This window comes from Macadamia integrifolia, chromosome 12 (genome assembly GCF_013358625.1).
Source record: "Macadamia integrifolia cultivar HAES 741 chromosome 12, SCU_Mint_v3, whole genome shotgun sequence".
In the NCBI taxonomy this organism is placed as follows: domain Eukaryota; kingdom Viridiplantae; phylum Streptophyta; class Magnoliopsida; order Proteales; family Proteaceae; genus Macadamia; species Macadamia integrifolia.
Window position 1 is genome coordinate 6,384,819 of NC_056568.1, and position 17,227 is coordinate 6,402,045.

At 37.4% G+C, this 17,227-nt stretch overlaps 2 protein-coding genes across 2 annotated transcripts in view; both read right to left on the minus strand.

Moving 5' to 3' along the window:
• Window positions 1–233: 233 nt before the first annotated feature.
• On the minus strand, window positions 234–11,246 carry LOC122058178 (nucleobase-ascorbate transporter 3-like). Its single transcript, XM_042620715.1, has 16 exons — window positions 11,022–11,246; window positions 10,837–10,934; window positions 10,548–10,724; window positions 9,175–9,275; window positions 8,936–9,011; window positions 8,784–8,843; window positions 8,506–8,690; window positions 8,295–8,391; window positions 8,113–8,199; window positions 4,793–4,851; window positions 4,040–4,131; window positions 3,879–3,956; window positions 3,556–3,716; window positions 3,156–3,349; window positions 668–879; window positions 234–566 (listed from the first exon to the last, which is right to left on the minus strand). Exons 1-16 carry the CDS (start codon window positions 11,155–11,157, stop codon window positions 424–426), a joined length of 1,956 nt encoding a protein of 651 aa, XP_042476649.1. The 5' UTR covers window positions 11,158–11,246; the 3' UTR covers window positions 234–423.
• A 4,554-nt stretch (window positions 11,247–15,800) lies between these two features.
• LOC122057972 (serpin-ZXA-like) overlaps window positions 15,801–17,227 on the minus strand; it is a 1,989-nt gene continuing 562 nt past the window's right edge. Inside the window, exon 2 of the mRNA XM_042620345.1 lies at window positions 15,801–17,012. Within this exon, the coding sequence (XP_042476279.1) occupies window positions 16,154–17,012 (859 nt within the window). The 3' untranslated portion in view covers window positions 15,801–16,153. The remainder of the gene's footprint in view (window positions 17,013–17,227) is intronic.

Sequence of the window (17,227 nt, forward strand, 5' to 3'; positions counted from 1 at the left end):
TCCCAAAACCCAACAAAGAGGCTTGGCCGCTCCTACATTTTACTGCTTTTGCTCAAATTCAAAACCTATCAGGTTCTATAACATTCCACCACAAAGAAGCAACAAGTTGCCCAACTATGAACTACATACTATCTATAGTATTATCAATGCATACATGTAAGATAAACTGTATACCAAGTACAAGTGATTTACCTAAGTATACTTTCTAATAGTAGTTTTTCTTTCCTAAAGTGAAAAAAAAAAAAAAAAATTGTGCATGACACGCATAGGACCTTGGATGGGGACAAAGCCCCTCCTGAAATGACAAAACACCCCTCCCCCTTTTGTACAAGTCGTTGATGGAGTTCATTTGACCTTGCATGCATCCCTTCCCCACAAAAACATTTAATACAGCAGTGCTTACGAGTAAACTCACTCTCTTATTTACTTGTGCTTATACTCCCTCTCTCCGAGGAACATATCTTCCACCATTTGGTGCATTCGCCTCCCCATACGCTCCCCTATCCCCTTTAGACTACTCTCGCACTTGAAATAAATGAACGGAATAGTCATGCCCATCACTATACCTGTCACCACCCACAGTACACCTTTCAAGATTTAACTTAACCATCAGCCATTACAGATATAAAGGAAAGAGAAAGAGAAGATTTTGAGTTCAAGTTCTTACCGATATATGAGAAAGTAAGGAAATCGAACAACCCAGAAAGCAAAGAAAGCACCCACAAGCCAGCAAACATTTCAATGAACACTGACCATTTTTCCTCTACACCAACCTTAAACATCCACCGTATCACTTCTTCTGCCAATCCTTGGAAGCCGTTCTGTGTTTCTATAGTGGATTGATCTGAAACTTCCCACCGAGACATTGTCCGTATCTTTCTGAGATAAAAAAATCAAGGTGGAGGAGTGAAAAGGGAAAAAAAAAATTTAAGGTTTCATATTTAAGAATTAATCCCACACTGTATGTGAATAGTAACATGTATAAACATATAAGAACTTGCGCATTTCAGAGAATCTCCAATGTCTGATGTACACATGGAATTCACTCAACGTGAAAGTCTATTATATGAAAGAAGAAAGAACAAGTGGATTCCATTTACATGTGGAAAAGCCTGGCCAGGTTTCCCGAGAGGAACATGGAAGCAATAGTGAACATGGCCACCCAGCAAGCAAGAGGGATGAAGTTGAATCGATATATTTTCAGCATTACCCATGTAGCTGTTGACAGGAGGAGGACCACTGCGCTTAGCTTTTTTTCCCTCCATAGAAAAATATCTTTCAGAATATCTGCAACCTACCAAGGACGGTTGTCCTACCTTAAGATTCACAGAGAGAGAGAGAGAGAGAAGATTAAAAATGTAAAATTTTAGTAGAGCTTACCAGGAGAAGGTCGAGATGGGCTTGAAGCAGTGGTTAAAGTAGTACCAATTGAAGGTGAAGGTGAAAATGAAAAAGTAGCAGCTCTAGAATTGGCCATGATTGAAGAGGCAAAAGAGATAACGAGATGGGTCTGGCTCTTCAAGAGTTAAAAGAGGCAAATAGAATAAGTCGTAAGCCTGACGTAGAGTGAAGAGGAGGCTACTGGCTAGATGATACATAGATGATGCAGAGTTATGACTCTTGACACGTAGCTTATAATAATAGTGTCATCATTGTGATTGCTTACGCTGCCCAATTACAGTAGCCGTCATCTAATCTTTCAGGATCTTGGCTAGATGATTCAGAGCGAGGACTCTTGACACGTAGCTTGTCATTCATCTTTCAGGTTCCTGATTAGATGATGCAGAGTTAGGAAGCTTGACACATCTGTCAGGTTTCTGGGCTATGGATGATACAGAGTTATGATGCTTGACACGTAGAGCTTGACAGAGAAGACATTGTGATTGCTTCTCTCTCGCTCTCTCTCTCTGCGCCTGTATTAGTATTTAATGGAGGCTCGAGGGGTTATAAAGAGGGAAGGAAAGGGACGATGGAGCTTCAGTTATGCTGCACGTGGTGGTGAGTTTGGAAGTGCGTTGGCCGGCATGCATACCGTCCGCATATGCTCCCGACCTGGACAGTCAGCAACTCAGCATTCAAAATGGATCAGCTGATCGTATGAGTTAGCATTGATACTTGTCTGTTTTTGTTTTTAAATATATCATTTTTTATTCTTGTAATAATAGAAAGTGAGACAAGTGTTACATGTTAACTTGTATAATCAAATGATCATACGAACAACAGATCCTATCTTGTCAGCATCATACATTTCACAGACTCATGAGTCTCTCTGCACCTGTATTTAGTATTTAATGGAGGTTCAAGGGGTTAAAGAGGGAAGGAAAGGGACGATGGAGCTTCAGTTATACTGCACGTGGTGGTGAGTTTGGAAGTGCGTTGGCCGGCATGCATACTGTTCGCATATGCTTCCGACCTGGACAGTCAGCAACTCAGCATCGAAAATGGATCAACTGGTCGTATGAGTTAGCATTGACACTTGTTTTTTTTGTTTTCAAATATATCATTTTTTATTCTTATAATAATATAAAGTGAGACAAGTGCTAGATATTAACTTGTATAATCAAATGATCGTACGAACAACAGATCCTATCTCGTCAGCATTGTACGTTTCACAGACTCATGAGTCATCAAAGGAGTAAAATAACTTTAATCCTAGTGCTAGAGGCACGGCTGGGGAGGTGGGGCACTGGGTGGTGGCAGGGCTTGCTGGGGTTGGGGCAGGGAGGATGAGGATGAGGACGATGGGTGAATTTGGGGTAGCTGATTAGTGGTGGTTGGTTTACCTGGTTAGAAGGGTAAAATGGGGAATTTAAACAGCAGGGAAGAAGAAATGGAAAAAGTTAAATTATAGGAGAGTAACAGGGGAAAAAAATTGTTTTACTCAAAAGGAGTTTTAGTAGATTTAGGCGTCCTAATTTTTCATCATATTTAGTAATGATAACGAAAGCTACTTTATTGGGTTTGAAAATCTTTTCTGCATCCTTGCAACCAACCAGAGCTTTAAGCTTAAATTGCAGAAGCCTAAGTTTGTCTACAGCTCAAAACATTCCTTCATATATTGTTAACTGTTATTCAAGACTAAGATTTCGATCACAATGAAAGTAACAGGTGTACAAGGATGTATAAGTACTTAGAGAAATCTGGTTGGGATATACTCATGTATTCTAAGGGGAAGGCTGTAGAACTCATCATTTCTGACATCTCCCTTCCTATTCTGGAAGGGCACCCACCAAGGCAATCCTCTGTCTTCAGCTGCACGCCTGGCATCCAGTGTATTATCAAGCAGCGTCCCAACAATCATTGCCACAGTTGGAGGTGATGAGAATATTGAATTCAAAATGTCATTGAACTGCAGCAAAAGATGCAAAAAAACAAAAAACTGTTACCAACCAGAGAGACATTCCTCAAATAACAACAATAGAGTTCCAAGTGATGCCATTTTGATGGATTTTCTGAGTAGAATAGGATTGGTTCAAGTTTTTAAGGAATGTGATGAAACTCTTTTTATGAAAATATTTTCAGAAACTCGGAAACAGAATGATCAATATCACTTACCCATCCTCCACCTGATTTGACCGGTCCATGGCCACTCGAAGCAGAGTATTCAGAAAAATATTGAGGAATGGATATTCCCAGGAAGAGAGTGAGACCCAAGATGTAAATATTTCTCATGGAATTATTGTTGGTGAACTGAATAAATGAAATTCCAACAGCAGCTACATGGGAAACAAAAGATTGTTCCTTCAGAATGACAATAACAAGGATAAGAGAAAGTATGATGAAGACAGGTATATTTATTAAATTGATTAACAGATATGGAGAAGACAAATGTGTTGATCATGAAAAAACCTTTACTGTAAAAAAAAAAAAATACTCACCAACAAGTCCAAATAGAACACAGTATACAGCAGCAAATATTGGCAATGGAATTGATGCAAAAAAGGCCCCAAACTTCCCTGAGAAGAGAAGAAAGTGACAAAAACAAATAGCAAAGAATAAATTAAATTGTAGGGATTGGGGGGCGGAGGGAGGGACCAACCAAATATTGAGAAGAAGATCATGAATGTAGTTGATAGCTGGACTACTCTCCGGCTCCCTACATGTGTCAATCCAAGAAGGCCAACATTTTCACTGCAAGAGCAATCGGTCTTTATTAGTACACAATCAGAAGCTTGGAGCGCATTTTGACATGAATGTTTGCAAGAAAGAAACATACATGATAGCTGCACTTCAATCTTAATGGAAAGTCTACTAATTTAAAAAATAAAAGGAGAAAGTGCTATGGATGTTGATTTAACAGTCAGGAAGTTAATTAAACCCAATTTGTGTCATAAGATTTCCTAAACCATATTTATAAAGTAGTTATATAGTTCACCCAGTTAAGATTTAGCTACATAACATTTTCTGTGCTTGCTATAAAACATCATTGATATAAATCATCACTGCATATAGCACGCCTCAGTCGTGACTGTCACCAACTCATATTTTTCCTCTCCAACCACAAAGAAGAATCTATTTGGACTGTATTCCATCTATAGTAGACTTTCCATTCTCCTTTTGTATTCCATCTATGGACAAGACTGATAACTTTTTCTTCGGAGAGGGAGAGAGAGAGAGAGATGCAACATTGATCAAGTGAAACCTCTTTCTGTCCCCTTCCCATTACTCACTCACATAAGCAAGAGGATAGTAGGAATTCCAATAACTAACTACTTATGTGATAGAATAAGGAGGGTTTCATTCACAAAAAAGGACAGTGAATTTAGTGAATAGATGCTCATTTGTGCCTTACACCGATGCGCTAGTACCAACAGCAGCACCAAATATCCCATCAAGCAGCGTGCCAATACCCTGCAGTGATGACAGAAATATAGATCAAGGGAAATTAGTGAGTGTTTGTTAACCTTAAGAGTAAATGACAAACCAACATGCTACATTTACAATAAAATAAAATAAAAGGTTAAATTCTGTCCTAGTTTAATTTGCAGTTATTACATTTTCGTAAGTTAGAATACTCCATGCATGTTTTTCCTTTAGTTTTGCATTAGGAAATGATAGAAGACTCAGCTGTCTGCTTCATTTTAAGTTCTCTTTTCAAAAGTCAGAAAAGTCTTATACTAGAGGTATGAATGGAACTTAAGATCATTATATAGATATAAAACTTTAAGATGAAAAAGACAAAAAATGGCTCTTTCACACTTGAAGACGAAGGGAGGGAAAGAAAGCCCCATCCTCGACTCTGCCTTGCAGTGACAATGATGATGGAACTGATGGAACTCGGTATGTAACAGTCCTGCTTTCCTCCTCTCCATCAGCCTCTTCCTTCAAAACTACCTGTTGTCTTGGGTGTCCTGGACTTTGTTACCTGTGTCACCTAGGTGATGCCTTGACAACTATGCTGCTATGAGGGTTATCTTTTCTGGTTACCATTCATGAATATCTTGAACTAAGTTGTGTTGAAATTATATATTTCCTAATGTTGCAAAACTGCATGTATGGATGCGAAATCATATACATTAGCATGCAGCACCCATACCTGAAAGCTTATATTTTAGCCACAAAGCACCAAGAAGACCTTTCACTTTAAATTGAGGACTTCAAAGTGGAAGCTGAGTCACCAAACTCAGCACAGTGAAAACTAGGTTTACAAGGAATATGGTAACCCATTATCCATACTACATAGATCCCAAGTCAGTCATTGATGAGCACAATAATGTGTGAAATCTTAGGGATATAAGTGTACATTTTGCCCCACTTTGGATAGTACTACTTTTATTTTCTTGTGTTTTTTCAATTTCCAAGTCTACAAGAGAAAGTGCTTAAAGTGAATCAAGAACCAGTCCAAAGGTAGGACACTCATTGGTACCACATCCTCTCTCCTACAAAATCCTGAAGATTATTCTCTCTCCTTGCCATCTCACAAGATCTTGAAGATGCTATGCAGAGATTCCTTTCTGATTTAATCAAGATTGCAAGATATTGGTTAATATTGCAAGGAAGGAATAGAATTTGTTAATTTTGTAAACAGATTCTCTCTTTCCTCACACAATATCTCAGATAATAAGGATTTTTACTAAGATTTAATTTAATTTTATTTTCTTTCTTTTCTTAAAGAAGACTTGTAGAAGGAAGGAGGCAAGACAAAAGCCCTATAAAAGGCCCTTCCTCCCTCCTCCTATTTATTATTATTCCCCTTAGTTTATTTTCTAATTTATGCTTAGTTTTCTTCTCTCTCCCTCTCTCACTCTCTTTAGTTTTAGTTCTTCTTTATTTTTGCTTTAATCACTTTTGTGATAGTTTTTTATGTCAATTAATGCAAGCACTCTTTTATTCTTATTCAGCCTTTTATGTTTATGATTTATGCAATTGAGTTGTAATTTTTAAAGTTATAGTTCTAAGCTTAGATCTAGGTGACAAGATCACGAGTTGTGGAGCAATTTTTTTTTTCAAGTTCCGTTTTTTTTTTTTTTTTTTTTTTAATTTGTTTTCCCTAGTACTAGAAATTTAAGATTTTGTTTATTCCAGATCTGGTTTTTAGTACTGGTAGTATCTCAAATCACCCAAGCTTTCAAGTTCAAGCATTAATTCAAGTAAGTAGGCTCCTTCAGTAATCTTCTCTCCCCCCTCTCATTCCCTCTTCTGACTACACTTTCTTTCTTAATTTAAGATTTTAATTTGAGTCGTTACGTTATTGTTATCCCTTTTCCCCAAGGTTCATGGCTAGTGTATGTGTTGGCTTTGCCCCTCCTAGCCATAGAACCATCAATTTATTGATTTTATTTTAATTGTCTTCCTTTCCCTAAAGCCAATTAGAGTAACTCTTGTAAGAGTGACTCTCTGGTCAAGTAGGGAAGCTCATATTATGATGCATCCCTCGGGCTAAGTAGAGAAACCTATTTGTGAGTCTCTCTCTAGCTTTATCCCCTTTCTTTTACGTTATTTTTATTTCAGCATTTTTTTTCCTTTATCGTTTTTAATTTTAATTGCATGGGTTGTTTATTTTCAGTTATCTATTTATTTAATTTTAATTGCGTGGCTTGCGTCTTTAAATTCTTAGATGACGAGTGGTTAGGACGTTATTTTAGATACATATGTTTAGGGCGGTAATTAGAATTAGATCACAACCATTAATCAGTTCACTTTCGCATTATTAAAAGAAAAAATAAATAAAGTGGTTGCTCTCCCTGTGTTCAACCCGTAGCTACATTGATCCATACGCTTGCGGTTACATTGAAAATCTCAAACAGTCATCAACCTCAAGAGAATAGAGGTTGCTAACAAACTCCTTCATTGGAGGGAAGATGAAAGGCTCAAATAAATCCCTTAATTGGACAAACCTTCACCAATCAAAGAAAAAGGATTGATTAGTAAGAAGAAAATTTCCAGTAATCTCAAGGGGGAGCTTTCACACGTAGGCATGTGCATGCAAAAAGCTTAAAAGCCTATTTGCACACACATGCACTATTCCTTGCAAACTGAAAGCTTTTCTCTAGAAATGACAAGTTTACAAACCTTTGACAATAGAACCACAAAGCATGTTTCCCACATTGAACAAGATTAAATTCCAAATAATGTAATGCAAATCTATTCCACTTCCATTATATTAATACAAACATAAAGCCAGGATTTGATGTAGAACCATCTTTCCCACAATTGAGAAATGTTCCACTTGGCCCTTGTCTTACTATTGATTGTTAATAAGAGCTATACACTCACAAAAGGCCATACTAGAGGGATGTACCATTGTGATCATAGTCTTAAAAATTAGATAGGATTGATCAAAATCGCCTGGATCAGATTGGTATCAGTCGAGACTGATTTAAAAGCAATCCACTGGTACAATCTACAGGTTAAAATGAAAAAAGGGGGGGTAAATCCATCCAATCCTGACCAATCCGATACCAATCCAGATTGGTATCGGTTGAGACTAATCCCTAGTTTTAAAACCTTAATTGTGATTCAAGAATCAACAGAAAATTTATTTGTAAAATTGTCCTCATATTTTGTGTAATTTCACGTGAATTTTGCACTAACATCCTAGACAGATGAAGGTGAAAAGTTTCAAATAGGAAAGATCAATTGACAGGAGAAATTCTTTATATGTAGACAAACCTGCAGGCCAATGCTTCGACTAAGGACATGTGTTGGAGGTGGTGTAGCACCTGAAAAACGTGCAGCAGCGAAATATGTTCCGGTTGACTGCATTGAAGATAAATTGGTGAAAAATAAAAGTTGACAGCCAACAATAGATATTGTCTACAACTAAGGAAAAAGATAGAGTCAGTGATACAAACCTCAGCCGATGAAACAAGTGCTGCTCCCATCATGCCAAAGACATGACTGGCACGGAAAATGGGTGGGCCCCACTGAAAAGGGTACGGAATTCTAATCCTAGAATAAAGGCAAGATTAAAGAAGGTGTCAAAATAAGTTAATTTCTCAAAGAATAATCAAAAAAATATTACTTGGAAAAACAAATGGACAAAAGCAGAAACTTGGAGTATACCAAGGAGCTGATGACATCAGGTAAGAACGGTCAGTGCGACAATTGATCTTAGTCTGCTCACGGACACCGTTGTAAGCACCACCAACGGTAAGGATAGCAGCAAAAGCCCAGACAATTGCAATGCAGAAAAGCAAGGCAAACCTCTCAAGTAGGGAATATGTGGTATCATGAACATACTTCAAATACTGCAAGAACAGCAATTAGCATTAAGAATTGAATTTTTTTTTACTTTGTAGAGAACATCGTAGACATATCACATCTCAATTAAGATACATTACTTGCTGGCAGATAACCAATAGAATTAGCATGGGCAGACCAGTTTCAATGCAGTCAGCAACCTGAAGATACCACAAAATCATTATAAAATGGTTTTCCTGAGGTCTATCAAGTTCCACTACTCATTAATAAGGGTTCAGGGAGATGCCAATACCCGAGGGAAGCCCCTCCCAAACAGACCAAGACCCACAACACAGACCATTGGAACAATGACAACAGGACTGAAGAACCTGAAAGGAAATCAAAGAGCACACGTTAAAAAAAACCTCACAAGACTTCCCAAGATTTGTTTTTCCAATTCTTCAACCCTTGACCTCTATAGGAAATCTAGAAGCTGAAATGCGGCAATAAGAAAGACGAAAGGGTTGACTTTCAAGATAATACCACTATTACCTTGTAAAATTCCCCCATGCCTTACTGTACCCGAGTATGATATTAATAAAAGAAGAGACAATCAGAGACCCTTGAATAGCTCTCACCGTATGAACAAATCTCTGCAAGCACATTGAGAATTAATGAACATTGAATTGTGTCCAACAGTTCGTAAAAAACAAATTAAGCATCAGAGGCATCAAGAAACGAGTTCGGTGAATCTTCACCTAAGTGAACTGGGACTCCCAATTCACTTATGGTAGATTCTTGACACATCTTATCTTTTAAGAGAATAGTTAAATGGTTAGTTAAATTATCTAATATTTTCAAGATTTAAATAAATAATTAAGAAAATAAGTATCCCAACAAACACGGAAAGTATATTCTCCTTTGATCCCGTTGGCTCATTCCTATTGAAACATTAAAGATTATCTTAATTATTTTTTTAATACCCTCTCTCTCCTTCTCCTTTGATTCCACAGGTAATCTAATTCCTATTAAAACACTAGAGATTATCTTAACACCCTAGCACTACCACCATTGTCTCTCTCTCTCTCTCTCTCTCTCTCTCTCTCTCTCTCTCTCCCTTCTTCTTCAACACTCTCTCAACTATGTTAAGATGCATCACCAGATTTTTTTTGTTTTTCAAATTCCTCCAACACAAGATGATGTTCTTGAGTTTCAACTCTTGCACCTATAGCAACTGAAAGAGCATACAAGAGGAAGAAGATGAGAGAGAAAATAAAATAATCTCTTATGACTTATGTGTTATAAGAAGAAAGAAATTACAAAACAGAATCAAAGCAATTACCTTCCGTTTTTATTGGTATCATTTTTTTTTTTAAATTAATCTTCAGAATATTTGAAAATAGGATAATGGGTAGTTACCATTTGGTCAAGGATTTAACAAGTGTCAACATATCAGCGTACATGAAGAACCACAGTAGGAAGAAATAGTACGGATCAACAAATATATTAGAACAATATAATATACATATCTTTAGCAATTTTAAAACTTGCCATGTTTCACACCTGGATAGATGTGAGTGTTCCATGTGATAGATGATGTCACACCCACCTCATTGGCCAAGTTTCAACTCCAAATGAGCAAAGAAAGTGATTCAAAAGTCAATCCAACTACCATAGTGTTAAAACAGATTTATTGGAATTTTTGAAAATCTAGCATCACTATGCATTAAATTTTGATGCATTTCCCCTATTTGTTTGGGGCTGAAATTTGATTATTGAGATGAGTGTGAGGTTTCCCATCACACGGAACCACTCCATCTGCCTATGGCAGAGGTGAACCTTGATGAAGTTCAAACTTAAGGGTGAACTTAATAAGCACATATCCAATAAATATAATCAAGTGCTGCACTTTGTGTTCTACATACCTCATGCTCATCTGTGAAGACACTATTAGAGAAATCATTGACAATAGACATAACTGGTATCATATATGCAGAGGATGCACTCATCACTGTAGGAAGTCGCGTCCCAAGAAATGTTTGAAGAAGTGTATTGATTCCAGCCATGAATAGCAATGTCTGAATCACACGGGCTTTATCTTTCTGTTTTAAATCCACCAAAATTCTCAACTTTCAAATTTCTGGAACTGAAATTTACAAAATAATCCAACTGTTTATGTTTCAATAAAATGTAAGATTAAGAGAACTCACTCACATTGTCTCCACCCATTTGAGGAACAATAAGAGAAGAAATCATGACCGTAGTTCCTAGCATCACAATATAATGTTGGAAAGCCAGAAGAACCGTTTCCGCTGAAAAAAATTTCAGTTCATCATGAGATTCCAAGAAAACCTAAATCTAGAATATATAAAAGCAAAAGGAGGAAAAAAATAACTTACGCCATGAAGGATTGGAGTGGATGCAGTAATGAAGCTGGTTAAGCTGCTCTGCTGGGGGAAAGACAGGACCACCTCTTGGTGCTGCAAGTGATGGAGGTGGTGGCACCACCTGTGGAGGTTCGTTCGTCTCTACCATTATTTCACAGTTTCTCCCTCCTGAGAACTTCCTTCTCCTTCCTCTTCCTCTTCCTCTTCCTCTTCCTCTTCACACAAACTTCGATGCTGGAAACAAATATAGTAATGACTTGAAGAGTTGATTGGAGAGTCTTCATCTTACTATAAGCATATATTTAGTAAGAGAGAGAAAGAGGAGTGAGATTGGGTTTTAAGGTTGTGTCAGTAACGACTATCGAGGAGCCAGACCATGGGCAGAGAGATCCAGAGACTCTAAGCCGCGTTGGCGTTTCACTCTGACCATTTAGTTTGAGGAAGTTACACTCAGAATCATTTTGAAATCCAAAAAATAACCCACACCCTTCATTAAATTACGCTCATGCCATTAGGAAGATATGATGTAGGGGTGTCAATTCTTAAACCGAACCGGTAAAACCGGCCGGACCGAACCGATAACAACACGGACCAAATCGAACCGAAGCCTTATTGGGTCGGTTCGGTTTGGAGTATTGCAACCCCAACACCAAATCGAACCGCATCGGAAACCGGATGAACCTGAAACCAAACCGAAACCGGCTCAAAACCCGAACCGAAACTGAAACTAAACCTGTAAGAAACCGAAACACTCCAAAATTCATTAAAAAAATCAAAATTTGCATAGCTTTGTAAACATTTGTATGGAAAGTCGAATCCAAACTGGACCAAAAACCAAAATCAACCCGGTTACAAATCGATTTAAGAAATCGAAGACAAACCGAAACCAAACCGCACTGAAACCAAAATCGGAATTTCCTTATTGGTTCGGTTTCGGTTTCAACTTTCCCACACCGAAACCGACTCAACCTAGACCGAAACCGAGCCGGACCGACCGATTGACACCCCTAATATGATGTGAAGTCCTCTTTCTATATACCTAGCCTAGCTATCTTTATATATCAAATGGGTAAGGATTCTTCGAGGAGAGATGGATTTTTTTTTTTTTTTGTAATGAAAAAAAGGTGCTTCGTGGTAGTGATCATAGTCCCTAGGACAAGTCTCGTACGATAAGCAGTGCTTCTGCAGGACCAATGGGCGATAGTGAGGCATGCCAAGACTCGAACCCACAACCAGTCGACTCGAACAATGATGGGTTAAAGGCATTTTCATCACTAGGCTACTAACCCCATTTGTGACATGGATTAATATAGGCTTTTTCTCTGTAACCCATTCGTGATTCTTCTTTCTGTCCGTGGAAATCACATCTCTCTATGAGATATTGAGATCAGGTAGGTAGAAGAATCATAGAAAGCACTACTAGAATGGAATGGAATGGAAGATTGGTTCCTTTGCTCTTTTATGAAATGGTTGGTAGCTATTTTCCTTTCAGAGACCTCTGGTATTTACGTAATTTAAAGAATAATAAGGGGTACTCTCGGGACTTGCAGTCGTGTAACTCGTGGTCCGCACTTCCGCTCCGAAACGAAGAAATAGGCAAGAATGCCGTTTGAAGTTTCCAAAATTTGGCGCCCATGCACGTGGCTCTTGATGCACTTCCCGTTCCCATTTAAGATCTTAACGTAAATATATAAAATATATATAATTTATATATAGAAGAGAGTACGAGGGTTCAGTGAACCATCGGCATATTGTACATGGACGGTGCATCTTTCATATTAAATTGGGAAGTTTTCAAATTTCTATCTCAGGCAGTGAAATCTGAGATAGAAAACAATTCTCAAATATAGCTATCCTTTTTTTTTCTTTTTCTTTTTTTGGGACACCTTTTCCGGTCTAGGGGGTGTCAATAAAAAAATTCCAAAATATAGTTAGTGATCTTGAGCGTTCTTTGAAGATTCGATAAATTCTAAAGAATGAGGAAAAGAGTTAAGATAAGTAAAAGGCATGGATTAAGAGATAATCGAATCCGATGATGGGGAGGAGGTTCAAGTTATACAAGTCAGGAGTGTAAACTGATAGTTAAAAATCTAAATTCGATTCACATTCGTATCCATTTAAAGTGTGTGAGTAAAGGACAGGTTAGTAACTGAGCATACCTACACTGTTGTTGTTGTTGTTGTTATTATTATTATTATTATTATTATTATGGAAGAAATAACGTTATTTGTTGGCGTAGGTACACACTTAGACACACATGGTATAGAATAACCATCCTACCCCCACATCGAAGATGTTTGTGCACGCCCTCCCCTCCAATTGGCTGCGCTTGTTGATGTGTACCTACGGTAGTGAGTAGCCTTTCCTTGCCCTATATTTATATTATTATTATTATTATTATTATACTAGTAAAATGCATTTGCACACATGGTGAAACTTTTTTTTTTTTTTAGTGAGTGTTTGTGTGGACTAAATTGCACATTCATCGTATTTTAACTTATTTCCTATAGTTGCCAATCTTAATTGTTTTTCAAATGGTCAACATCTCTTGCAAATCAAAATGTTATAAACTTTTACTCATAATTTTTTTAAATTATTTCTTCTTCAATAAAGTTGCTCATCCTTTAAAAGCAACTATTATAGAGTATATTTAAGCTATGAATTTGAATCAAGAAGAAGTCTTTTATAAAATGTAAGAAACAGAATTTAGGCAATAAGTATAAGACTATGACAAATACTTAATAAATATTATTAAATGAAGAAGGAGAGTATCACTTACAGATCAAAGTAAAGATGTAGAAATGTAAACAGAAGATCTCCAAAACAGGCAATGTTGAGTCGTATCAAAATACTCTCTTTAAGGTATTTGAAAGCCCCATATATGTATGCACCCGGGTTGACCACACGTCCTCACCTCCAAGATAAATCAACTCTCCAAACACTCAAGGTGCAACTCCAATAAGTGTTTGCAATAGGGAAGAACAAATGTTATACTTAGTATTTATACTGTGTACGAGAAGTAGAAAACAGAGTGTTTTTTTGGGAATAATAGAGGTTGTTTGTCTATAGAACACTAAGTAAAACGTTGACAGAGAGTACTTTCACCCAACAGTGTGTATTCCAAAACGTTAACAGAGAGCAATCTCGTTTGGACTTCTTTTATTGTATAGGAGAAGATGTCTGTATACGTACAGGTACATGTCTGTACGTATACAAGTGCATGTCTAATACCAATGGGTATATGAAACTAATGTACAGGTACATATGGATAAATGGGTTCTTTCATGTATACAATGTATGGGTGCTTGCATATATTGAAATTCAAAAATTCAAATTTTGTGTAAAAATATATATATCTCTCTTAACACCCACACCCACACCCACACCCACACCCATACCCATACGAAACCTTGGCCACAGCCACAACCATAGCCCAACTTGGCTCAGCGCGCAATTCAAAAGCACCCCAGGAACCCCCACACACACATGACAAGGGAGAGTTCCTCTCTAAAGGGCTTGCACTCTGAATAAACTATCCTTCTTATATACCCCTCACAACTTTCATCCACAACCAATGTGAGATTAAACTTTATGAAAAGTTACTTTAGCTCATTTTCAACTTGTCCTTACTTGTGTACAAACAATTTTCAAAAAGTAAAAATGGGGGAAAAAGTTTTGGCATTCTTTGAAACTTTAATACTAAAGTAATTTTATATTTATAATATAAAATCTAACATCAAATGGGTATGAAGTAGCAAGCACCTTAATATTTGGATAAACATAAAGATTTAAGCCTTCCAGCATAGTGACTAACCTCAATATGATATCAATTGAAAATATCTACAACAAACTAAATGTATTCCAATCATATATGATATCCATTGAAACAATTAGTGTATTTCAGCTCTGTATTTCTTTTTTTTTTCTTTAATATATTTTCATTCACCTAAAAAAAATATCAAATATTAAATTTTCAAATTTCAAATTATTATGTTTTTCACATCTAAAAACCCAGATTTTCCCATGACACTACCTACCATTGAAGTTAAAAGCCCCTACATTTATGCCAATATAATGCTTTTATTAGGGAGGAAAAGTGGAATTAAGAGTAATGAATTTACTACCCTTACCACAATAAAAAGAAAAAAAAAATTACAACAAGCATCCATAATCACCATTAAGTGGTTCCAAAAAATTGTTACGAGTACTTCACTACTTCACTGATCTAGTTTAGTATATTATTAACTTCGTCAGCAACAATACTTGGCTCTTCTCTTCTCATGCCACCCCTCTCCAACACAAACCCCAAAAAGAATAAATAAATGGAGAGTAAACACTATCTGATCATGTGGTCCCTACATCAAGCGCATTGGCCATTGCAAGCATGTGCCAAGGCATCCAACATGAGGGCTGGATTGTCATGTCGCTACCCCTGTGTCTTGGTGCAAGAGTGCACAATCGGATAGCGTTTTATTCTCCTAAATAAGGGACAAGAGATTGTTGCTTGGTGCAGGGACTATGCGACCAGGCAGCTTTCCTTTTCCCAATAAGTAAATAGCAAGTAAGCAATAAATTTTCCTTCATCCGTTTAGAAGAAAGAATTGAAGAACTGGAACTGCCGAACCAACAAGAGCATGCATCTGCAAAATAAAACCCCATAACCTCGACCTCAATTCAACTAAGCTTCAACCCAGCTAAAAAGAATCGGCTACATAGAGCTTGTTTGGTTATTCATCTCTATTCAAAGTCATACCTGAAAGAAAAGCATTCTATATAATAGCACAGAAGCAATAGGGAAGTGAGGAGTATTAATTAGTTATTGCATAATATCTTACAAAACAACAGCAGCAAAGCTAGAAGGCATAAGCCTGACGTCAACTGCATTGCATGTAGTCCTACAAACACTCTGATCTATTGACAAAAGAGAGAATTTCCAAGATATGATCCATCTGTTCTCAACATGTAACTAGACAAGAAATGATTCATCTGTTCTCAACATCTATCTTGACAAAGAGATAATTTACAAGATAAGATCCATCTGTATTCTGTACTCTAACATTTAACGTATCTATTCAAAATATTGAACCTAAAAATAAAAAGATAAAGAGTTCCGTATTCTGAAATATTCTGATATATGTTATATCTTAAGCAGCCTGCAAGGGATTCAGGACATGCCCAATGAACAGCACAACTCCAGTCATTTCTTCTCTGATCAGGTATATGAATGGGTGATCGGCCACAAAGTCGATCAAATTAGTTGGAAGCCGTATGGAATTAAGAGTTATCACACCAGCAGAAGCAGCAGCAGCTTCAGTACCTTCCTCGTTGACTTCAATAAAGGATTTCTGGAATATGCTGGAGACAGCGAGGTTCTGGCCCAGAGGTGAATCCACCATCTCTGTCAGACCACCAGCGAAGGGCAACACCAATCCTAAACCTTTCAGAACTTCAGATGATTCAAACCCGAATGAAATCTTGAACCTTGGAATCCTGAAACTCCCCACTTTGACTGCTTCAGATGGGAGATATCGATCTAAAAACCCAAGTTCTGAAGTCAACTTCTCTACCAAACCTGGAAGCCTATCTTTTGCGTCTGGTAGGAAGAAGTACATGGAGAAACACCTCTTATCTTCCCCTTGTTTATAAGGAAGCCTGAGGACTTTGAAACCATCATGAGCACGAACATATTGCTTTTTCTTGCTGGTCATGAATGGGACATGAACTGAGCTTCCGTCTACAAGGTAGAAATCATAGTCATTGGTTTTGGATGCATCAAAGTTCTCATTCCAGGCTCCCTTAAAATAGAGTGCATTTGCAAAGATTAGTCTGGTCGAGCAGTCAACTGATCCTGGAGGAAGAACCTCCTTGATAAGCCCATTTGTCTCCTTGTCAGCCCATGAATTCACTTCATTGGCCACTTCAACAGCCTTATCACCATCAAAATCACAATAAACATCAGTGACAATAATTTCAGAATAACAAGAAGGGCAATTTACATTTGTGCTCCATCATGTTAAGGGTATCTCTGAACTTTCTCTTTTACATTAGAGATGATCTGTTTTGGTCCCTCCATAAGTGGGATGTTAGGACACATAAGTAGATGTGATCATGTGACATTTTACAAAAAAAGACATTTTTTCCCATTACCAACACATCCTCTTTGGCTAACGGCAATGCTACCAAATTGGGGGAGCGGGAGTGGGAGCGGGGTCGGGGTC